This window comes from Ochotona curzoniae, unplaced genomic scaffold, assembly GCF_017591425.1.
Source record: "Ochotona curzoniae isolate NIBS_2020 unplaced genomic scaffold, NIBS_Ocur_1.0 contig_291, whole genome shotgun sequence".
NCBI lineage: Eukaryota > Metazoa > Chordata > Mammalia > Lagomorpha > Ochotonidae > Ochotona > Ochotona curzoniae.
The window spans coordinates 15,843,253-15,868,499 of NW_024465649.1; the positions used below are offsets into that span (position 1 = coordinate 15,843,253).

The 25,247-nt window shown below is 38.5% G+C and overlaps 1 protein-coding gene across 1 annotated transcript in view; it reads left to right on the top strand.

Annotated features, from left to right (window-relative positions):
* The first annotated feature begins 3,924 nt into the window (after positions 1-3,924).
* The window catches only part of AGBL4 (AGBL carboxypeptidase 4), a 1,125,681-nt gene continuing 1,104,358 nt past the window's right edge, over positions 3,925-25,247 (top strand). Inside the window, exon 1 of the mRNA XM_040978580.1 lies at positions 3,925-4,065. Coding sequence (XP_040834514.1) covers positions 4,032-4,065 — 34 coding nt within the window. The 5' untranslated portion in view covers positions 3,925-4,031. The remainder of the gene's footprint in view (positions 4,066-25,247) is intronic.

Below are 25,247 nucleotides of genomic sequence, written 5' to 3' on the forward strand. Positions count from 1 at the left end.
CTGTCTCTCCTTCTTTTTGTAAATCTACCTTTCCAAAAAATTAAAATTAAAGGACTGGCTGACCCTGAGAGGAAATGTTTAAGACAATTAAGCTTTCTAAGATGTCATATTATAATAAAACATAGAAAACAAACCAAAACAAAAAAACATACAAAGTGGGACTAGTCCTACTAGATATTATAAAGTGTAATTATACTTTAACTAGTATAGGTTGATAGTAGTGTATGAATTTATAGATGGAATTACAGCAATGGAATGGAAATCCCAGAAACCAACGACAAATACCAACATAAGTTATATTATAAAGGTGACACTGAAAATCATGGTAGAAAATGTGTTGTCTATTCAATGAATGTTGTTTGGACAACAGAGTAACTACATGAAAAAAATAAAGTTGGATCCATATTTTCTACTTGTTACCAGCATAAATTAAGTATGGATCAAATATGTAAATATAAAATGCAATGTTCTTGGAGATTAAGAAGCCCTCAGTTCTTTTTTAGCCCTGGCATAGGACAGTGTATGTCTGGGCTGAGGGCCTGGGGAAAGCAGATCTAGATTTCTACTTGTCAGAGAACAAGTCTTTGTGGATTTATATCTCCTTTACTCACTGTGCTGGCAAGGAACAGCCACTTGCCCCCAACAGGAGATAATTGCCCTTGTGGCTGTAGTGGTTCTCTCTCTCTCTCTCTCTCTCTCACTCTCTCTCCCCACTCACACACACACACACACTCACACCTACACATATCCCCATATAACCACATTCAATATCCATAAGCAGCAGCATCTAGCCAAGTGCTCTGTTGCTTATATGGGTTTACAGATAAAAGTGGCCCAGAGCTAAGCCATTACATAACAGGGTTGTGGGCAAATAGCCAAGCAAGTGGACTGGACCAGTTAGGTATCACAGCATTGTGTACCATACAGAGACAGCGACATGGGAGCAACGGCAAAAGACGGACAAACGTGTTGACTTTACTCTCCCAAATTCATCTCTTCAACAGAGAGCTTTTTGCTTTACAAACTAAACTTAAAGGGCAGGTATTTGTCCTAATGGTTATGGTTAACATGTATTGGGTCCCAGATTTGAGTACTTAGGTTTAATTCATGGCTCTGGCTCCATCTTCCTGCTAATACAGATTCTGGGAGTCACAGTGATGACTTAAGTAACCTTTTTCATTTTTTAAATTTTCATTTGGAAATCACATTTTCAGAGAGAAGGGGAGAAACAAAGAGAAAGATATAGAGAGGGGGAGAGATAGAGCTTCCATTCTCTGTTTCATTGTCCAAATGAATGCAATGGCTGGAGTCAGGAAGATCTGAGTTAGAAGCCAGGAACTTTCTCTGAGTCTGCCATGTGGGTGCAGCGACACAAGGACCTGGGCCATCTTCTGCTGCTTTCCCAAGCCACAAACCAGAGATCTGGATTGGAACTGGAGCAGCAGGGACAAGAATTAATGCCCTCTTGGAATGCTGGTGCTTGTAAATGGAGGGTTAGCTTGTTGAGCCACTGTATCAGCCCCAGTGAGCTGATTTTCCAGGCTTGCCATTTTCTTTGTCTCTTTGGCATTTGTCTATATCGCTGTCTAACAGAACTTCCTGCAGTGATGGAAATGCCCTAAACATATGCTGTTCAATGTGGTTGCTGCGACACTATTGAGCACTTGAAGTGTGGCTGGTTCGACTAAATTACTGAGTTTTCAATTTTAAATAAGACTGAAATTGAACAGCACAATTCTGCAATGTGTTATAGTCATCTCTTTATCCTCAGCATTTAGGCTTGCCTCAGGAAAAAAAAAGTTTTAGGAAATATTTAAGTGACTATTTGAAAGCACCTAATGCCCTTTTGTTCACTGAATCTATTTTTGTAAAACTTCTTTTCATCCATTACCTCATTTGTGACTTTCAGGAAATTCTGTGATACACAGGACCTTTTTCTCAGTTTGTTGTAATAGGAAAGTAGGGTTGATAACTCTAAATGACTTGTTCAAGATTTTAAAGCCAGAAGAATGTCAGGTTATTCGTGCAACTAGATTTTTCCTTCTTTTGTCTTTTATTATCGTTTACCTAACAAAGTTCCTTTGTCCTCCTTAGCCCTTAGTGATCGCCACCACACTGAAATTCCCACAGCCTTCACAGAATTTGGCAGTTAGTGGACTTGTGAAAAATACATGTATGTTCATCTTTTTGCTTGTTGAGGTCATGGCTTCAAATGCTCAAATGTGAAAAATATTTTTGAAGCATGATTTCATGCGGTTTAATATTCTTATGGTACCCCCATCATATTTCTGGTATCAGTTCAGGGGGAGCAGAACAGTTCCATGCATTCTGCCAGCCTCTTAACCTCAAAGATTTCCTAGTTGTTTTTTTGTTTTGTTTTGTTTTTGCCTCTAGAACTTTTGTTAAACTCTAAAGGTCTGCCCGGCCCTGAGCAATCATCTCCAGGAAATGTGAGCATTCCAGGTAGGGGGTGGATAGTAAACCTTGATCAATGAAATGGAAATTAGGAAATAAATGTCCCAGCCTTCCAGTACCTCAGTGGGTCAGTAGCTGAGTCACACTGCAGGCAGTTCTTCAGAGGTCTCCAGTGAAATGAAGCACAGTTGTCTACTAAAGCAGTCAGCTCAATAGCATATCTTCCTTGGTTTGTTTCTCTGGCCCTTGCTTACACTCTCTACGTCAGTCACCCTGTTTCCTCTCAGACTATTAGTACCCAAGTCTTTGCCTCAGGCTCTGTCTTAGGGGTTCCCAAATAAGACCCTACCTATCACACAGCAAGCCCGTTAGAGAGCTGGTGCATTCTGTTTTCTGGCTGACTTCTAGCAGTTTCCTGCTTAGCGTCAACGCTGTGTACCTGACCTCCAGTCACATTCTTCCCTTCTTTTGCCTGGCTGACTCATTTATTCAAGACTCAGCTAGGTTGTCCGTCTGTCTGTGGAGTCTGATTAAACCTCCCTCCTCCCCACCAATTTATTTTTCCAACACTGTGTCTGGGAGCCTTTCAAACAGTTAACCTCTATTCAAGCGATTGCCTCTTGGCTTCTTTCAGCGAACCTGTTCAACAGAAGGGTCCTCCCTAGCAAAATCCAACATGAAGCGCTCAATAGAAGAGGTAAGAATGCGTAGGGGATGGCTTTCAGGAAATCAGTTTTTGTCTGGCACGTGTTAACGCACCACGCTGCACTTCGCAGTGGACAAAAGTGAAGGGATCCTGGCCAGGTGACAGGGAGCTCATGGCTCAGTGGTGAGGACAGAAGGAAAAAACGCCCCAGAGCACCGACTACTAGGAGGAACACAGGCACAGGGGGACGTGGGAGGGCAGAACTGGTCAGGGAAGTATAGGATTATACTCTAGCCTTAGGAAGTCCTGTGCTTCACTAGAAAAAGGTGGAAAAGCACAATCCAGGCACACAGAGGAACACTTACATTAGCAAAACAGAACAACCCAAAGGTCCTCTCTGCGTCTTTGGGTTGGTGGGTGCATAGCCGGTTCTCAGCGTATTTAAGTTGTAGTCATAAACTAGCACCTTCACACAGGCCAAACACGCCGTGGGGGCCCGTGGATGGGTGGGAGAAGGGCTGGGCAATCTACACACTTGTTTCAAGTCTCCAGAGTTGAGCAACGACCACAGAAACGACAGCTTCTGCCAGTCTCTGTGATCTGCACAGGAACTCCCCCTTGTGCAGCGGGAAAGTGCCGTCTGACACACCTGGCCCGGGCATCCCCAAAGCGGCTGAGCATGCTCAGTTGCTGGGACGCGCTGGCTCCGTGCGGAGGAGCAGCGCAGCTGGATGCAGCTCCCCGGCGCCCGGCCGCCGAAGGGCGTTCGCACCGCGGGGCGGGGCCTCGGCCGCACGCTCTCTGCCCGCGCGCCACGCGCCGACTGCCTGCGCGCCGCCGCCCGTTGCCCCGGCAACCGTCGTGCCGCGTCTTCCGGAGGGATCTCCTGTCAGCCGGCTGATCCCACCACCCGCTCCACCGCCTGGACCCGAGGTTTTCGCGAGTCCTCGGAAACTGAGGGACAGCAGAAATGGCGGAGCGGAACCAGACGGCGCCTGAGGCAGGTCTGTGGGGGCGGTCGCGTGGGGGAAGTCTGAGGTAACACGCCTGTCCTGGGCCTGAGGTGACTGGAGGGCAAGGCCCTAATTCCTGAGGAAACACCTCTCTATGAGTGGTGGGGCTCTGTGAGTGGTGGGGTTAGGGGTCAAGGGAGGTGTGCACCACTCCAGGTGAGTGGCCGGGCCTGGAGTCCTGGTATGGGGGGATGTGTGGGGAGTGTGCACGCTCTCAAGTGAGCACGAACCTGGAAGGGGGTGGGAGGCCAGGGAAGGTACAGTCAGGAGTACCTGGGGTGGGTGCTGATCCCAAGGAGCCTCTGCGTAATGGAGCCTCTGCCTGGGACGGATTCCTAAAGGGGCATGCTCTGGTGGGGCGGGACAAAGAGGAGCCTCTGGTTTTTGGGGAGGCAGGTGTGTGAGGCAAAGTGTGTTCCTTTGATTTCAGTGCCACAAAAAAGGCTTTTACAGAGTGTTTGTGTTTTGGGGTCACTTTCTGTCACAGAGAAAGTTTACAAATTCTTGGAGGAATTCTAAAAAATATATAGGAGGCTTGACAGGAGAGAGCTCCCCTCCCCCCCCCAATAAATCCCAGTTCTTGAAGTACTGTATCAAAGAAGGCCTAGGGCCTGAGTGTCAAAGATTGTTTGGGGTCAGTGATCTTGAAGGTCATTCAAAATTCCCAAAGGGTTCCTGTTCCTGTCACTGTGGCTGGAAGATGGTGTTTAAGGAGGCTGACAGGAAAAAAGATCCAGAGTCCTAGTCCCTTGTGAGTATGGCTAGGTTTAGAGTGTCTTGCAGGGTCTTAGAAGAAGGTAGGGGTTTGTACAATCCTGTGCCTAGAGGAGGAAGTTTTTCCTAATAGGCACTACAGACTGAAGAACTGGAGCTTCAGTACAAGGGATGGCATCCATGGGTTTGCAGAAAATCAGTGGCTTTTGAGATATTTGTGGTGTTGGTTATAGTGTGTGTGTCTGTGTGTGTGTACCTGGATTGAAAAACTTGAAAACTCTATGAAGCCAGCAGGAATGATTCAAAGTTTGATGGCTTCTGTTTTTTGCATGGCATCTGCAATTCTTCTACCAAGTTGCTCCTTTACTCATAGTTTTAGTTCCCTCAGGACATAAATATGTTTGTACCTTTGCCTATTTTTCCATTTAGGAAATATTTATTGAATGCTAACTATATGCCAGGACCAGGTTATACCCTGAGAATTCTGTTTGGTCCTTTCCTTCCCCCCACCCCATTTTTAAATCCTTGGAACATAGTATTTAATTGCTTGTATTGGTTAGTGTCCATTCCCTGCCACTAGAATGTGTTTCACTAAGTCTTCTTATTTTTTTTTTTTTTAATTTATCTAGTATTGTAACTAATCCATTCTATGGTCTCTGTAAAACTTTATTAAGTGAATAATGAAATGACCTGATATTATCTGGAAGATCTATTTCAGCTGAGCTTTGATGGAGATTGGACAAATGAAAGGAAGGACAAAGGGCAATATAGGTAGAGGAAAAAGCATATGCAAAGACCCTGAGGTGGGTAGAAACATGGTGTTGTGTTTAAGGAACTGATGTGAGAAAAACATGGGTGTGCGCAGGACTATGAGAGAACAGGTGAGCTGAAGCCAGATTTTACAGGACTATGTAGGCTGTAATAGGAATTTGGATAAAAATTCCAAGAACAGTAGTAAGTCTGAGGGCTCTTGAGTGGGAATCTGACATGATGAGAATCATTTAAATAATAATTCTGCTTTAAAGCAGAGAGCATGGAGGTCACAGGAGTAGACCCAGGGAGACTGGTTAGAAGGTGGCAATGGAGTTAGAGAAGGAGTTTTTAGATTCGCCGACCACCAGGGAAAGAATAACTCAAATGAATATATAAAATAATTTAGATGGCTGTTATTTCAAGGAACCATGGTCATGGGCTTCCCTTCCCCAGGCAGCAGACAGACAGACATGAAGGAGTGCAAAGGAAGAAGATCACGGAAGAGACAGGGAAGGGGCTTTTTAAACACTTCTTGACACGGAAGCCGAACGGGGGGGTTGCCTCAGCCCTTATTTGGTGGGGGGATATGGGTTTGTGCCCCTCATTGGTGCAACAGTGGTTGCACAGTGTGAGGGGCCCACCAGAATTCCCCTATCAGTCCTGGGTTTGGTTGGAAGCAAACTCTGCCTGCCTCCATTTACTGTGGTAACCATCAGAGTTGAAAAATACTTGGGAGATAAAAGTAATAGGTCCTTGAGGATGAGGGAGAAGGAAATATCAAAGACCACTTCTCGCTTTTTGACTTGGACATCAGAATAGTTGAGGGCATTGCTGAGATGCAAAGTGTTAGAACTGAGAGGGAAGATCATGAGTTTTGATTTGGATAAATAGAATGTGAATTTTCTTTTGAATCTCCAAATACGCAGATAGGCTGACAAAGTATTTGTGTTTATAAGCAGTGTTCCAACTCACTTAGAGTTAATTACTGAAACATGGGGGTCAGTGATTCTCTCTAAAGGTAGGAGAGGCCTAGGTTGATGAAGTGAATAGCTGCAATGTTTCAGTGCCTTCTCAGAATGTAAAGATCCAACCAGAGCATTAGAGTTAACCCAATAATAAATGGAATATGCGATAGACTGAATGTTGCCAGCTAATGCAGAATATGGAATGGAAAACTAGATTTAGGAATAAGGAGGTCATATCACTCTTGAGGAAAGAAAGTTGTTGATGGTGAAAAGGTCATTTGACTATGCAATCACGGGTAACTAGCTCAATCTTTGTTTCTTAATTCAGATTTCCAAAAGTAGAATTTTGTTGACAGTCTTTATCTAATCACTGGATTGCTGGATCACAATTCAGTGTTAGAACTGACTTTTTATTTGGGTATCCAGCTATTGCTGGCTGGAGTAACCTGATACAATACATGGCCTTGTGGTGATTTTTCATGTCAGTGTTAATAGGTAATGGTGATGGAGTGTTTATTCTGTGACTTGTGTTATTCTAAGTGCTTAATATGTTTTAATCACTTTAACCTCGTAATGACTCTGACATTTTATATTTGGAGAAAATTTTGGCACAGAAAAGTTGAACAACTTGCTCAAATCCGTAAAGAATTCATATAAAATTTAGTCTTTCAGGTTGTTTGATTTGGCTGTTTGTATTGCAACTTACCATATGCTGAAGAAACCATAGCCATGATGAAACTTCTTGCCCTACAGATTCTATTCTAAGCCAAGCATATTTTAGTAAGATAATGTGGGAAAAAAACTGGAGCTCCAATACTTGTATAAATCCTGTTTTGTGACTTTATTAGATTAGACTTTGTGCACAACTTTTCTGATCTTCAGCTTCCTCATATGTAAGATGTGGATCATATTACAGGGTGAGTGTGAATGTTAGAAATGAAATACTCAAAGTGCCCAATAAATTTTATTTGCTTAGTTCAGTTGAAGCTTGAATATGAAATTTTCAAATATATTTTATATACTTTTACATAAAAACGTGAGATTTAAACACAGAATGATGGATGTGAAGTGTTGTTTTTCCACTGTCACAACCGTTTTTGTTACCAGCAGAAAGGCAGACAGTAACATTTAGTGAATGTAGAAGTATCTGAATGATCTGACATGGGACCCATTGTTGTGTGACCTACATGTCAATAAATTTCTTCATGGAGTAAAGGGATTTTTAATAGATCTGTAAGGAGAGTTGCCAAAGGAAGTTGTTTCTTTTAGATCTTGTGTTTTAAAATGTGGAATGCAAGATATGAATTTACTCTCATGGAAATATTACTGTTAATAATAATGAAAAAGAAAACATTGTAGTTAACTAAATGTAGCAATGCTACCTCAAACTTGATCACAGTTGCTCCACTTTTTCAGCTTCTTTTCCCTTCTTTCCAATAAGCGTAATGTAAGGTTTTGTATGAATTACTTGTTAAGAAGCCTGTTTTCCCAATGTGGTAACTGATAATTAGTTACACTGAGACAGAGAAAGAGAAAGAGAGAGAGAGAGAGAAAGAGAGAGAGAGTTGAGAGATGTTCTATCTGATTCTATCTGGTTTACTCCCCCAAATGGCTACAATGGCCAGGGCTGAGTCAGGCTGAAGCCAGGAACCTGAAGCTTCTTTTGGATCTCCCTTGTAGGTTCAGGAGCCCGAGCAGGTGGGCCATTGCCTGCTGCTTTCCCAGGCACTTTAGCAGGGAGTTGATCACAAGTGGAGCACCTGGGTTTTGAACCAGCACCCATATAGCATATTGGTGTTCCAGGTGGCAGCTTTACCCACTCCCCCACCATGCCAGCCCCTGCAATTATGTCTTTAGAATAAAGAACATGTAAAAATTTGCTTCACTTTTTGTGTGAAATAAATGCTTTTATTTTTTAAATTATTATTTGAAAGATTTACAGAGAGAAGAAGAAGACCGAGAGAGAGAGAGAGAGAGAGAGAGAGAGAAAGAGAGAGAGAGAGAGAGGGAGAGAGAGAGAAAGGACTCTTTCATCCCCTGGTTCACTCCTCAGTCTGAAGCTGGGAACCAGGAACTTCTCTCATATGGGTTCAGGGGCCCAAGCATGGAGCTGGAATGGAAGTAGAGCAAGGACTTGAAACAGTGCCCACATGGATGCTGATGCCACAGGTGAAGGATTAGCTTGCTGTGCCACTGTGCTAGTCCTGTAAATGAATTTTTTTTTTTAAAAAACATGCAATTCTATAAATGTTGACGTTTGAAGGACTTTAGCAATGAGAGTAGTTTTGGTATGTTAATAATAGGCAAAACTTTTTTTTTTTTTAAGTCTCTTACTTTCACAACTGGAGTTGTAAAAGCTACCTTTCAGATGAGAATTAGAGATAAAATATGAAATGTACATAATGTTTTACACCCCCGAGGAATAACAGCTTAATTGATACATGCAAGCGTGTTGGGGGGAGGGTTGGGTTATGTAAGTGGGAATGTATAAGAGTATGTATAAAGAGTTAGTGGTGAAATCACATTTAAAAGAACACAGTTTTGTTCCTTATTTGGCAACTTGAGTTGCAAATATATTTCAGAATTCATTTTTTTTTGTAATTGTGGCAAGGTAATGCAGCAAGCATACTGGTGATTTTCATCCAAATGAATACAATTCATTAAGTGGAAGAGCTGGTGCCTGTGTGGGATGTAAATGTTACAGACAGAGGCTTTTTCTACTGTGCCATAATGCTAGCCCAAGCCATCCTCTTTTAATTTGCAGAGTTGTACCTTTTTTTCCGTCGGGACTTTACAAATACCTGGTTAAAGTCTCACAAAATCCCTGCAATGGGGATGTAATTATGTTCTTATAGATGAGGAAAGGGTTCAGAAAGACTGAATGGTGTCTCAAGGGCTGTGCAACTATTTATAAAACCAAAGAGCTAGAACCAAAGTCTATTTGGCTCTAAATCCAAACTGAAACCACTTTTCCTCTTGCCTTATTTCCTATTAGCAAAATTTCATGACTGAGGAAAGGGGATAACATGAATGGGGCTGAGAATAATGTATATTTTATTCTGTAAAGGAGGAAGTGGTAAATATATTTGTTTTCAACTATATTAAACACCAAGAACATATTTGTTTTGAATTATTACAATTGTGAGGTTGCTGAGATTTCCCAAAGCTTTTGATGTGTTTATCTGGTAAAGTGTAGAGTAGGGACAAAAACAGCAATTAATGTATGCTTGCCATTTAGTAGGCATCCAATAAATATGCACCAAATGAATATTGACTTTTTTCACCCACAAATTTTGAGTTTACATATTTTAACTCAGGTTATTAGAAGCTGAAGGTGTTAACATTAATTAAAGGAAAAATAGGCTAACTTTTGACAGTATGCAAGTATTTTGATGAATGTGATGAAAACACTTTTGTTGAACTGGGAGCAGTACATGCTTATTTGAAACCTCATTTAATTTTATCTACCTCGTAGGCAACCTGGTTAAGTTTTAAAATACCAGCTTTGCCACTTGCTCTACTGTGGTGCTTCTCTTAAATTTGCATCTTTAGAATGAAGGCATTAATGCTTTCCTCGTTGTGCCTGGGGTGGGCAGGAGGCTCTTTTAACTCACTGGATTAACTGATAGCTTCCAATCCGTGAGGCATGTAAGCTTAAGATGTGTTTAAAGACCCTCTCTGGTCATGTAGCTACCTAAGGTGCATCAGGAAAAAAGCTTTATAGATGCAATTATTGGATGGAAAATTATTCCCAGTGTCATAAATATATTAGGAAGAAGTTAGAATGATTTAAGTCAATACTTGAAATATGATCCTAAGCTGAAATACACCCTTAAGTGATGCTAAACTCCAGTAATTTTTTTATCAGCAGCATGTCTGCACTAGGATTAGCAGTGATTATGATTGATGTTTATAAATATATTACTGCTTATTAAAACTTGTAAGTATTTTGAATTTTCCTACAAATGACAAGAAAACTTTATCTTGGCTTAGGTTTACCAATTCTGTGAGGTCTTTGATTTGAATCTTAGTATCACACATACTATAGAAATGGATGCAGAATCTAATGATTTGGTAGAGGCTTGTTGTTTGATGAATCTGGTTCTTTTATTTCAACTTAATATAAACTACATATAGTCTAGAATGAAAGTACCTTTTCTTATTTTCTGAAGGGGAACTAATGCTATAGTTTGCTGTTTTAATTAATTCCTAGAACCTAATTCAGTGAGCCCCTATGAAAGAAATATTTTCTTTCTGGATACACATTTGCCAGTTTGGGATAAATTTTACTTCTTACTGCATACATCTTCTCTGTAACTAGGAGATTTTTCAATGTGACCAAATCAGAGTGATTTTTAACTGATTTTCTTTTATTAAGTCAATGCACAATTACCATTCTGTATATATTTTCAATTGAAATGTGATATGACTCTGTCCTGAGATTATGAGTGTTGTAACTAGTGAACCAATAGTCCCCAAAATTGTTTTTTGAGGGATAAGGCAAGCAGGAAAAACTCTTGAACTAACATGAAAGTTTCTACAAGTTTTATCTCTAGCTTTGCTGAAATTTTCTTCCCTATGGCTTTACTTACCTTGCCTTTCTCCAATAAAACAAGAGGCTGGTTTATTGGGTAAACCCTAGATCTTTTGCTCTTTTCTTCCTTTTGTTCTTTAGTTCTTTTTCTTTTCTATGAACTCTCTGGTGGAAGGCTAATAGATGTGTCTGGTTCTTAGGCTTTTAGTGCTAAAATGGATGTGCTGTTTACCCTTGCCAACTACTGTTACATGTTGTGAATATTTAGTGCTGAAGATAAGAAACTGCCTAGGAAATATTATTTTAAAGTATTTATGTAAATGGGATTCCTAAAAATAAAGTCTCTCTTATTGCACAACTTTTGAAAGAATAAATCAGAGCTTAAAGTCTACTTTCTATTCTTATCACTTTTCTGAATCTAAGAAAACTGCTTTTGAGGAAACATAAAGCAGTTCTTGAATCTCTCAGGGAAGTGTTCACATTTCTTAATTCTGAAACTATCTGCTTCACCTTACAAATTTTTAAGTTATTTTAAACACATTTAATAATGATATAGTTGTGTTATCATGTTGTATTTGCATGCATGTATGCATTATGTAACGACTAATTGGAGTAAATGTCTATTTCCTCAAAGCATTCCTTTATAGTTAAAACATTAAAAACCCCACGTTAGTTTTTATGTTGATAGCATATTTGGTGCATTGTTATCTGTAGTCACCCTACTGTACAGTACAGCATCAGAACTTTTACCCCTAAGTGATTGAAACTGAGAACCTGCTAATCAATATTTCCCCCTCTGTACTTCTTTTCCCTCCCCAGCAGGTCCTATTGGATTCATAATATGAATTTGGAAGAATTTTCTACTACTCTATTTTTTCAGATAATTTCAAAAGCATTCATATTAATTCTCCTTTAAAAATTTGGTTGAATTTAGCAATGAGTCCTGTAGTCTGAACTTTTCTTTGATGGAAGTTTTTTTTCTTTTATTACGACTTCAATCTTGCTATTTGCTCTCGATCTGTTTAGGCAATCTTTTTATTCATAAGTCAATCCTAGTAAGGTGCAGGTTTCCAGGAAGTTGTCTATTTCTTCTTGGTTAACACTTTTTTGGGGCAAATGCTTGTTCATAGTAACGTCAGACAATTTTTCTGTTTTCATGATGTTGGGAGATGGAGGTTAGATGGAATGGTCAGAGATTCGAAATGATGTAATACAGTTTCTGTATTTCTGGGAGCAAATATTCCAGAGAGATAAAGGCCTCTGAACAGTTGACTGGTGGCCATCACCCTAGATGAATGGAGAATTATTTGAGGTCTTATATCTGATGATGTAAATGACAAGGCCTCTGCAAGGGTAGTGACAGTGGGAACATTTCAAAAAAAAGAATCTGTAGTTCTTGATGAAGGAAAATGGGTTACTTTATCAGCATTTCTGAGTGCTTACTGTTTTTTAAGCACCTTATATACTTTAGCTTTTTTATTATTTTCATTTTATTTTGAATGAGGGTGAGTGAAAAAGCAAGAGGTATATTCTGTCCCCTGGTTTACCTCTAAATGCCTGCTGCAGTCAGGGTTGGGACAGAGTAAACCTGGTAGCCCAGAGCTCTCTCAGGATCTCCCATCTGGATGGCAGGGACCCAAGCATGTGAGCCACATTAGTGGGACACTTTATCAGAAGCCAGGTGCCTGAACCCAACACTTGATATGCGATGCAGGCATCCCAAGTGATGACCATTAGATCAAATACCACTAGGTCAAATGCCTGCCTCACACCTTTACAATCAAACCTTACAAACAAAATTCTACAAGTGTGATGCTTTTTTATTTTTTAGACAAGGGGCTTAAGTTCAAAAGGATATAATTGCTTAAAATTAGACAGATGGTAGCGGAAGCAGAACTAACCCAGATTCAGTTGGTGATAAAGCCCTTGCTATTCCTTATATATAACAACTTTCCAGAGAGAAGAGACAAAAGAGATCAAGAGAGACATTGGTATTAAACTTGGAGTTCATTTGCAAAACTTGATAATCAGAGGGGGGAAAATGATTTTGTTATGGGTTTCTTTTGAGCTCTTTGAATTCGAGTAATAGTGAGATAGCCAGTGAGTATAATGAGATGTAGTTAGAAGTGTAAGACTTGATTCTGGAAGAAAGCCTGGAGAGTAAAGAAAATAGATGAAAGTTTATGTGGTTGACTATATTTTGTGTAAGAAGCAAGTGGAATATAAAAATGTATCATTTATTTAAGGATTTGAAAAATTGTGGTATGTAAATTTTTGGCCAAATCTGGGCATTATGAAGATAGCACTGTAATTGTTTTTAGAACCTTTTTTTATGTATGCAGACAAATGAAAATTTTATTTATATTTATGTGAAAAGCAATATTGTAAATGTACGTAATTATACATATGTATTTTGTTATATGTATAAAAACTAATGTACTACAAAGTGAATTCACATTATATTGGCCCTAGTAACAATAAATGAGGGTATTTGGCCTCTAAGCATTAATAATAGATGCTTTCAATATGCAATATCATGTTTTGTTATATAAATAAAGCTTATTATATGTAAATATTGCAGTCATATCAAAGTTGTATAGATCAGGTGGGCTCTCAATTTCACTGGAAGTTTCACTTGCAGATATTTAAGCAAAGCTTTCCAGATAGCTTGCTTTGCATTAAACATTTTTCCCATGTACTATTTCATTTTGTTCTGAAATGACTCTTAGGTTTGAGCTTTTTAAAAAGTAATGTGATGAGTACGATCTTCAGTGTGATCTGTAGGATGGCGATAATAGTGCTGTTTTCATACTTTAGAACATACACAATTCACATTGCTCGCATGTTCTGCTGCTACACAATTGTGAAGTTATTTAATTCATGAAAACCTGTTGGGAAGTAGTTATTATCACAATGTATCCATTTTTACAATGAGGAATGTGCTATTAATGTAGCTAAATAGCATGGTCAATTAATGACAGATAGCAGGTTACTTCAAGTCAGCTGTTATAGTATTAATAGCTTAGGGCTTGACAAAAATTATATATACGAGACAGTAGAAATGTCATTTTAATATATTGATATTGCATTTCATGTTGGTGTTTAGAGTATTATAGAAATGATACCAATATATGGTAAGAGTTTAGGTTGCATTACAAAATTGGTTTTAAAATGCAGTTACTTATGCCTAGAGGCAGGTCATTCAGCAGGTAATCTCTAACTGTCCTCTATCCCTAACCCTCTAAGTAATTCTGACTTATTTTCTTTTTGGAATCAAAGTAATATAATTGAAATTATTCACAGTGGGAAATATGCTCAGTCCCTCAGATACTGTCTTACATTTTTGTATTACATTAGCTATAAATCTGTTTTGTATTTGTAAGGAGATAATACTAAGAAAATACAGGAATTTTTTTGAAAATTCTGGGGCATTTTAGCATAAAAGAGCTGTTTGGTATAGTATATTTTATGGTGTACATGTATTTAGATATTATATAGATATGTATAATTTTTTATTAGAATGATCAAGCAAATGAGTGAGCTATAATCTGTCTACTGGTCCACTTTCCATGTGCTTACAATGGCCAGAGCTGGGCCAAAGCCAAAACCAGGAGCCAAGGACAGAATTCAGGTCTCCCACCTGGGTAACAGGAACCCAGTTACTTGGGCCATCACTGCTGCTTCCCAGAGTATGCAGTGCCTGGAGTCAGGAGTCAGCTTCATTGTGGGTTACAAATGCCTCAGCCTTTAGGCTAAAAGTTCACTCCACAGGCTTATTTTTAAAGGGTAAAGATTCAGACGTATAGGTTGTCCATTTTTAAAAATATTAAGTCAAGTAGCATCACTTGATTTAAAACAAAGGAGGATTTCTGATAGTCCTTTAAGAAATACATGCATGTTTCTTTTATGTCAGTTTGGTTGTATTAGAGCAAGAATAGTGTAAAGAAAAGAAATATGCATCGTAGCTGACTACCTATGTATATACTACTGAAGACACAGCTACCACCATGAGCCAACGTTAGGTTGTGAAAGATATTTATCTGTGTAATGTGACTTCTGTGACCTTGTTCCTTCATTGTTCATGAATGATACAACCTAATTTCATCAATGATATCCTATGAAGCCTTTTCTTCCTGAGCTGGGTATCAAGCTGCAGATATCACACTCACAAAAAATCCCTAATTCAGCTTTTCAAATGCACATGTTTTTTTTTTTTGTTTGTTTGTTTTTTCCTTCAATGATTATTCTAGTATCTTCCTTGCAAATTTTTTAAAATTTATTTTTGACAATCTTTACATAGTTAATTTGGGTAAAAAGGGTCAAGGGCTACAGGAAAGTGGGTAAGACTATTATTTCCACATTGTTTCCTTCTCGTATCTGAGGTAAAGGGGGATATTGAGGGAGAAGCCCCACCCAGTTTCCCACCCACCACAAGTCCCGCATGTGGGGCATGCTCTGAGATATTGGCTCAAGTGGATTCAATAGTTCTCCAGTTTTGAAATTGCTGCCATTCACGCCTCTCCAAACACGATGAGGTTGTTGAAAAATCCATTGATTGACATTGTCCATTATAGCGTCTCCATTTGCCTGGTATTTTGTTGCCAACCTATAGCTGAGGTGGTTGATTAACTTGTTCCATCTTCTGTCTTTTCATGGTTAGGGTTCTGAGTCTGGCATTTCAATTGGGGAGATCACCAAAGAAACTTCGTCTGAGGTGATCTCAGGCAAGATACTTGTATGCACCAGCAAGTACAGGGCCCAGCACAGTCCATCACGCCAATCAGCTGGTAGTTGCAATTGCTGGGTTGGTTCTGTTTTCAGCCCTGCCTTCCACTGGAACCAATGGGTGTTGCAGTCCAGACTGGTTCTGCACAGCGCATACTAGGCCCTCACATAAACCAGTGGGAGATGCAGCCTGATGAGAGCGACCCACAATAACCCCCTCCAGTCTCACTCCCTACCCTGGTTGCCAGTATGTGTAGTAGACCAGTGCAGTCTGGCCCATACCCCCTTGGCTCTTGTACATGACAAATGGCATTGAAGCTTAGTTCCATCTAACCAGCTCAACAATCAAACCCTCTCGGGTGTGGTTGAGTACCATTCTGTCTAGCCACCCCAGCCCCTGCCCTAGTCTTTATGCCCTCCTGTGGGAGTGGTAACCCAAGAAGGGGGAACCAAATGCACATGTTTTGTTTTTTCTTCCCTTAAAGCTCTTGAGCATGCTTATTTTGTGTGAAAATAATTCAGTATTTTCATTGATACTACTTTGGGAACCTAGGCACCTGGACTTCATTGAAAATTTGAGCATACCTCAACTCAAATTGTGTGATTTTGTGAATTTGTGGTAACTTTCTCTTAGGACTGATGGCGTATACACAAGTTTATTTCTAAGGCTACTTTATTTCTGATGTTATACATAAGTAAAATGTTATTACTTGGGCATATTTTATACTATCATCTGGATAGTTACTTCAGAAAGTTACTGTATTAGGAATTTTGAGTACATGCTTTCTTGTGGAAAGAAGTACTATTATGCATTTCAAAATACAGTCTGTTACTGATTATTTTATTAATACAATTCTTTGTATTTTTAAAAAACTAGACTTGACAGTTCAATAATTGACACTTTGGGCCTGGAGCAGTAGCCTAGCAGCTAAAGTTCTCACTTTGCATGCGCTGGGATCCCATATGGGCACTGGTTCGAATCCCTGCCATCCTGCCTCCCATCCAGCTTCCTGCTTGTGGCCTGGGAAAGCAGTCTAGGATGGCCCAAGTCCTTGGAACCCAGCACCCACAAAGGAGACCCAGAAGAAGCTTCTGGTTCCTGGTTTGGATTGGCTCAGCTCTGGCTGTTGGGGAGTGAATCATTGCACAGAAAATCTTCCTCTCTGTCTCTCCTCTCTGTGTTTTTTTTGACTTTTCAATTTAAAAAAAATTTAAGAAAATAATTGACACTTCGAACAATAATCAAATCTCAAGATACCAATTTTACTCATACAAATTTTTTGGCATTCTGTATTAATACCACATATCAGAGATAAAGCATATATTTGTTTTTTGGGAACTGGATTATTTCATTAAGTATAATGGCTTCCAGTTGCATCCATTTTGTTGCAAAAGACATGACTTCATTATTAAGATGGAGTAGTATTCCATTGTTTTTATATGCTACATTTTCATTATCTATTCATTAGTTGGTGGACATCTGGATTGATTCTGTATCTTTGCTGCTGTGAATTGAGCTGCTCTAACCATAGAGATAGAAATAATTCATATGTACTTGATTTTCTTTTGATAAATTCCCCAGGAATGAGACGGCTGGTTCATTTGGATCTATTTTCAGATTTCTGAGGTATTTGCTTCCTGCTTTCCATGATGGTTGTTGTAGGCACGTTTCCAGTGTATTAGAGTACCTTTGTTTCCACATCTTTGCCAGCATCTGTTCTTTTCAATTTTTGAATAGTAGGTATTATACTGGGATAAGAGGGTATCTCAGAAAGCTATATTTCTTGCTTTTGAGTTTTCATATAAACTTTTCTTCTAATTAAATTATCAGGGGAGATCCATAGGTTAGGAATAGTTCAGATTTATTATAAAAAAGAATAGGGTTTGGGCTTAGTGGGTTAGCTTAGTGACTGAATACTTGCCTTGCATGTGCTGAGTCCCATACAGGTGCCAATTCAGGTCCTGGCTGCTCCATTTCCTATCCGATTCCTTACTTGTGGCCTGGGAAAGCAGTAGAGACTGGCCCCAAACCTTGGGAACCTGCATCCATTAAAAACATGAGCTCAAGTTAAACATTGCAGATTCAAACTCTAGTTTGATTTTTATCTATAATTGTTTAATAATTGAGTTCTAACATCTCTTGATTGAGTCTTTTGGCTCTTCTAGGTAGAGAACCATGTCATTTGCAAAGAGGGAGTAGTTTTAATTCCTTATTTCCAATTTGAATTCCCGTAATTTCTTTTTCCTGCTTAATAGCTCTATTGAATAGTAGTAGAGAAAGTGAACATCCTTGTCTAGTTCTAGATGTTAGTAGAAAAATTCCCAATCTCTCCCTGTTTAGTATGAATCTGGCACTGGCTTTTTCTTAAATTGCTTTGATTGTGTTGTAGAATGATTCTTCTATGCCTATCTTGCTTAGGTTTTTTTTTCTTTTTTAATATAAAGTGGTGTTTGGATTTTATCAAGGCCTTCTCTACATCTATTGAGATGATCATATGGTTTTTATTTTTCCATTTGTTGACGTGATATATTTGATATATTACATTTATTGATTTGTGTATGTTAACCCATCCCTGCATGACTAGGATAAATCTTTCCTGGTTTGAGTGAATGATCTGATATACTGTTGGCTCCTATTGGCTAGTATTTTGTTGAAGATTTTTGTATCTCTGATCATCAGGGATATCAGTTTGTAGTTCTCTTTTTCTGTTGTTTCTCTCTGTCTTCGGAATTAAGATCATATAAACACCATAGAATTTGAAAGGGCTGCCTCCCTTTCTTTTATTTGGAATAGATTGTGGAGGATTGGGGTAAGTTCTTCCTGAAACATTTGGTAGGATTCTGCAGTGAAGCCCTCTGGTCCGGGGCTTCTCTTGGTTGGGAGGGTTTTAATAATTGATTTAATCTCAGTTCTTGTTGTAGGCCTATTTAGATTAGTAATTGCCTCACGATTCAATTTTGGTAGAATGTATCAAAAAACATCTATCCATTTCCTCCAGGTCTTATGAATTGTTGGCATGTAGTCCCGATAATAAATAATAATAAATAAACTGTAAATTAAGGACCTAAATTTACAACCAGAAATTACCAAATTACTAAAAGAAAACATAGAAATGCACACTAGAAAATTAAGTTAGGCAAAGACTTAGAACAGTCACCAAAAGCACAGACATTCAAAGACAAATTAAACAAATGGGACTACATCAAGCTAAGAAGCTTCTGTATAGCAAAGGAGGCAATCAATAAAGTGAAGAAGCAACCAATAGGATGAGAGAAAAATCTTTGCACTCTATTCAACAGAGTGGGACCTAATATCCAGGATTTACAAAGAACTTCAAAAACTCAGTGACAACTGTGGAAAATGGGTGATAGAAATGAACAGACTTTTTAAAAAGAACAAACTAAAATGTCTAACAGATTTATGATAACATTCTCAGACTCTCTAGCTATCAGGGAAATGCGAATAAAAACCACATAGAGGTTCCACACTACTCCATTCAGATTTGCCTACATTCAGAACTCTACTAGTGTGGATGTGGCAAGAATGGTACCTCCCTTTACTGTTGATGGGAGTTTTGGCTAGTACAACTACTATGGAGAAATCAGTTTCAAGAGTATTATGAACACTTAAAACTGATCGACTGCATGACCCAGCTATCTCACTTCTGTTGATATATCCAAATAAAGTGAAATCTGCAGATGAGAAAGGAATCTTTAACCCTATATTTATAGCAGCATTGTCTATAATAGCAAAGCCATGGAAATAACCCAGATGCCTGTCAAAAGAGGAGTAGATAACTGAGGTGCATCTACTCTATGGGATTCTGTTCAGCCACCCAAAAGAATGAAATACCACCATTTGCAACAAAATGGTCTCAACCAGAGACCATTATGCTCAGAAACAAGTCTATCCATGAAGGACAAATATCATATGTTCTGTTTGATAAAAGGCAACATTTGTGCAAAAATATGAGATCAGTAGACACTTAAGTAAACATGCATTTGCATATAATCTCGTATGAGGACTGTATAATTGAAACTGTCATACTGAGAAATGAAGATGTGTTGCAGTATGCATCTCTATTCCTGAATAAAAGATGGACTCCCAGTGAAATTGTTAAACATATCTTGACAATAGAATACTGGATGTGCTACCATTGTCTATACCTGTAGTGTCAAGATACATTTACAGAGCAAAATGATGGACTTGCAACTGGTTTTGAAGGAATATATTATTGTCATAATATAGCAGAAATCAGTAGGAGGAAGGAAGATGGGGAGGTGGGAAGGAAAATTCCTGAGCTTATAGAACTTTATCATAGGGCTCAGCACGATAGCATAGTGGTTAAGGTCCTTGCCTTGAACACGCCAGGATCCCATATGGGCACCGGTTCTAATACCCCTCTTGTATGGTGGCCCCACTTCCCATCCAACTCCCTTCCTGTGGACTGGGAAAGCAGTAGACGACGGCTCAAAGCTTTGGAAACCTGCGTGGGAGACCTGGAAGAGGCTCCTGGCTTTGGATTGGCTCAGCTCCAGCCATTGTGACTGCTTGGGGAGTGAACATTCAGATGGAAGACCTTCCTCTCTGTCTCTGCTCTCTGTATATCTGACTTTCCAATAAAATAAATAAATCTTTAAAAAAAACTTTGTCATAAAAAATAAAAATAGTTAAAAAGAATTGAATTGATATTTGGAAATATTAATATAGCATTTAAAACATAGTGAATCAAATGTGTATGTATTTGTTACATACATTTAAAAATTTCATCATGAGAAATTAGATGTCATTTAGGGTTGTAGTTCCTATATAGTATTTGAATAAAATATGAACTAAGTGGACTATTTTGGATTGATGGTTGCTTTAGATGAGATGAGAAAGTACTTCAAAAATTTCTTGGAAATGTAATTAAAAGCTAAATTTGCTTTAATGAAAAACATTATGAAATCTATGCATGCAATTTGGTCTACAAAAAGTTGGAACATACATTTCATAAATAAACTGCATAAATTTCAAAAAATTTTTTTGTAGTGAACTAAACCTATTGTTTAAAATTTATTTATTTGAAAGCAGTGTGTGAGTGTGTGAGAGAGAGAGAGAGGAAGAGGAAGAGGGGGAAGCAGAGAGGGAGGAGGGGAGAGTGAGGGAGGGAAAGAGATATGGAGATAGGGAGGTTGGGAGAGTGATCTCAATCTTCCAACCCCTAGGTCACTCCCTGAATGCCCCGGGAACCAGTTCTGGTACACACTGAAGCCAAGAACTAGGAGCTTATCTGAGTCTCCATTGTGCTCCTAGGATTATCACTTGCTCCTTTTCCAGAATACATTAGCAGGACACTTACTCGGAAGGAGAGATGTCACCACTTAAACTAGCTCTTCAATATGTGATTTGGTTGTGAGGCTTAGCCTTGTGTGTCACAACATCTGCCTGTAGAATTTTAATTTGTCATAAACTTTGGAAGTTTTTTTGTATGTGCTTGGCAAAAATCAGCTTAATATCACCAAACCAAAAAAGTCATCATTTTATTTGTTCTTATGTTGCTTCTTTACATTGCTCCTCCTTATATCATCTGGATGCTTTGAAATGTATTTGATTTGCATTCTGGTCATGATGCAAGGATCTCTGACTCTCATCTCCCAATGTCTCATCTTAGCTTTTAAAAAACATTGAATTGATTTTGTTTAGGAAGAATTGTTTTAGATAGTTTACTTCCCCCCCCCCCTTTTTTGATAGTTTACTCTTTATAGTGTGGATGCAAAAATAGTAATGGATGCTGAAGCTTCTGGTTAAAAGGCTTGTTTTTTAAGTAGAATTAATATTTTCATAAGTGTTAAAGTTGTGTGTTTTCTCTTTTCACTTGTGGATAAAATAAGTATTACTCTAATGATTAGGCATAAAATATAAAGCATTGTAAAACATTAATAGTAGTCATGCTAGTATATTCCAATGGATTTTATAGATCAGTTTTTTTCTCCTAGATCAGTTATATTGTACATAGATCGTTTCCTTTAACAGCAGGGAAGAGGTTTCCTAGAGAAATAAGTAGTTAACTCATTGAATCTTTTGTAGTTTGTGGGGTAGATGATAGATAGTCACTCCAGATATTGTGAAAACATTTCCTTAAAGATAGAAAGAGAGAGAGAAAAAGATAGTAATATAGAGCAACATACAGGTTGTGGTATAAAATGGATATGAAACATGTGGATGAATACAAGTATCATTTTGTTGTTTATTATGGGCTGTATATCACATAAGTAAGTCAACTGCTTCAGTTTAGTGAGATACTTCTGGGACCTTCAGATTCAAAAAAGAATAAAGATTTCTGATATCATCACTGTGAACTGGTACAACCATTTGGAAAGTAGTTTGAGTTTCTGTTTAAGTTGGTCTTATGCATACTCAGTCATTTATTGCTATGTGAATATTTCCCCCAATATGTTTTTTTTTTTAAGATTTATTTATTTTTATTGGAAACTCTGATATACAGAGAGGAGAAACAGAGAGGAAGATCGTCCATCCAATGGTTCACTCCCCAAGTGGCCTCAACAGCTGGAGCTGAGCCAATCTGAAGCCAGGAGCCTCTTCTGGGTCTCCTATCCAGGTGCACGGTCCCAAGGATTTGGGCTGTCCTTGACTGCTTTCCCAGGCTACAGGCAGGGAAGTGGATGGGAAGAGGGGCTGCCAGGTTTAGAACTAGCGCCCATATGAGATTCCAGCGTGTGCAAGGCAAGGACTTTAACCACACTATGCTATCTTGCTGGGCCCCTCCCCCAAATATGTTGATGAGTTATGTTGAGAGCTGAAAATTGGGGCAACCTAAAGTACTAGCAGCATTGGGCTAAGTGGATAAATTGTAGCAGGTATAAGAATGTGTGAGCCCTACAACAGCATAATATTAAGTTAAAGAAGTGAATACTAGGTAATATTACTTAATTTCATTAATATAATGATGTTTAGATGTTAGGATAGAGTTTACCTTTGGGGACTGTAGATGATAAGTTGTTGGAAATGGGGGAAATAAGGAATTTGTGGTGCTAGAAATATTCCTTTCCTTGATATGGGTGTTATATGTGTGTTCATTGTGATAATTTATTGATCTGCGTATTTATAATTTGTGTACTTTTTCTGTATGTATTTCTAGATAGAAAGTTCAAAATTAATTTATACCAAGAAATCACTGGCTTTTATAGTATCTAAAATGCCCTTACTAATATTCAAAGATATTGAGCTCCTACCCCGCACCCCGTGTTCTTTTTTTACACAAGAACTTTGCTGACTACTAGTTTGGAGTGAATCATTTCTCTATGTTTAATCTCATATACTCAAATGTAATAGAGAAAATTGTGAGGATCAACAGCACAGTTGATTTGTGAACATATAAAGTGGCATAATTGCAACTCTTATTAAGTGAATCAAAGAAGTATCAGAGAGTATAGGTTCATTACACTCAAAAGAGCTGAACATCTGTAGGTAAAAATACTCTATTCAAACATGTAATGTTTTGTGAAAAGCTGAGTGGCAAACACATGAGTTGTTAACCAGTGTATTGAAAGGCCACTATCTCATTTCTTTTTCTTCATATTTAAGCAACTATTCTTACTTTAACCAATACATTGATATTATGCATACTTATGGATATCAAGTACTGTTTCTAGTGTATACTGTGTGCAATGTCCAACCAGTGTAATCATCTAACTTCTCAAATGTTTAAAATTCTTTTTTATGATGTTTACTCTGTCTTCAGTTCACGTCTGCCTTGGCCTCTGTGTCTTTCCAATGCACATGGTACTGTGGATGGCAAAAAGTGCTGGTTGAAACAATAAGTGAGTTTATCCACAGTTCTGTAGCTTGTGTGTTCTTAGTCTTGTCTCATGATTTCCTTTTCTCTATCCTAGTTTTTCCAAAGTTCTGCTGTTAACTATCTTCTCTCAGTCTATTTCCTTTTTGAACAATCCTATCAAATACATAGTTTTGGTCCTATTACTATTTGTGGAAAGGCATCATCTCAGACTTTGCTTTTGCATATTACACAATTTTCTTATGTGTGTTAATTATCTTTTCTGGTTGAAATGTAAATATAGACACACATATGGCAGGGAGGGAGGAAGAGAGAGGAGAGAGAGAATGAATGCGTATGAATGAATGAATAAATTGAATGAATGTATCTTCCATCTTCTTTTTCCCTCACTCACTAAATGCCCACAACATACAGGGTTGGGCTAGGCAAAGGTTAGGGGCCCAAAACTCCATCTGGGCTTCCCATGTGGTGTCAGGGACCCAAATATTTGCTGTTATTTGATGCTTCCCAGAATGAAGTATCAGGAAGCTGAATTGGGAGTAGGTGGAAGTTGAACCAGCCATCCATTAGATATGGGATGCAGGTGCCTTAGGTGACTATTCAGCCCACTTGAACCACAATGCCTTCTCCAGGATACATTCCTAAATATCTTTTTGTGCTATTTGATCCCTTTTCATCATCTCCCGATTTTGCCTCAGTTATGTAGCATTTTACATTTCTGATGGCATTAAATTTAATCTATATACATGTACCTGAATGTAAATGAATACTGTTGTATGTATTTATGACAGTTTCTCCCACTCGTTGTTTTGTGTTTATTTTTTCTATGTTCTTTTTGCCTCCTTTTGTTTATTTTTGTTTTTGTTCTAATGACTTTGTTCAAAAATATCTGGTGATCTTTGGCTGTATTTCCAATCTTCAGTGGGACACAAAAAGAATTTTTGTGTTCATAAGGAGTATTGACTAAAGATGGGGTGATCAGTCTGACAATTGCCTGGGTGACCTGAAGCCATTATGTTTTATGTTGTAAACTCATGGACTAGAAATTTTTCCCAGAGAAAATCCTTCAGTATTCTGAAAATACTGGGTTGCAGGAGTGTTTGTTTTTGAATGAAGGAAGAGGGTAGGAAATTTACAATTTAGTAGGTAGAATTTTCTCTTCATTTTCCTAAATTTACTGAGATTATGAGACTTTTAGCTATTTGCTTGGTCTTTGAAATCCACAGTTCTATTTGGTAAGCATTACTGCTTCCTAACAAATACTTCTAATTCTTGTCCTTTTGACATTAGATGCATCTGGGTGATACACTTTGGCTAATGATAAGTGAGTAGAGTGATATGAATCACTTGTGGGTAGAAGCATTTAATTGCTCATGTGAGATTCACTCCTGCTGTGACAGTAACTGTGATAATTAAGTGAAGTACAAGCTAACATGTCCAGCATTAGGACAGCTGCCCTATGGAGCTAATCAGTGGAATATGAAATCAACTGTTGTTATGCCAAGCTACTGAGGCTTTAGTGCTGTGTAGTATATCACGGAAAATGTGTTAACATTATTGAAACTTCCGGAAAGTAAATTTATGATCTTTTTGTTAGGATTGGAGAAGGCCAATTTTCCTATTTGTGTGGGTACTGGAGATGATCTGAGCTGTCTGAATTTATTTCACACAATATCTCAAACA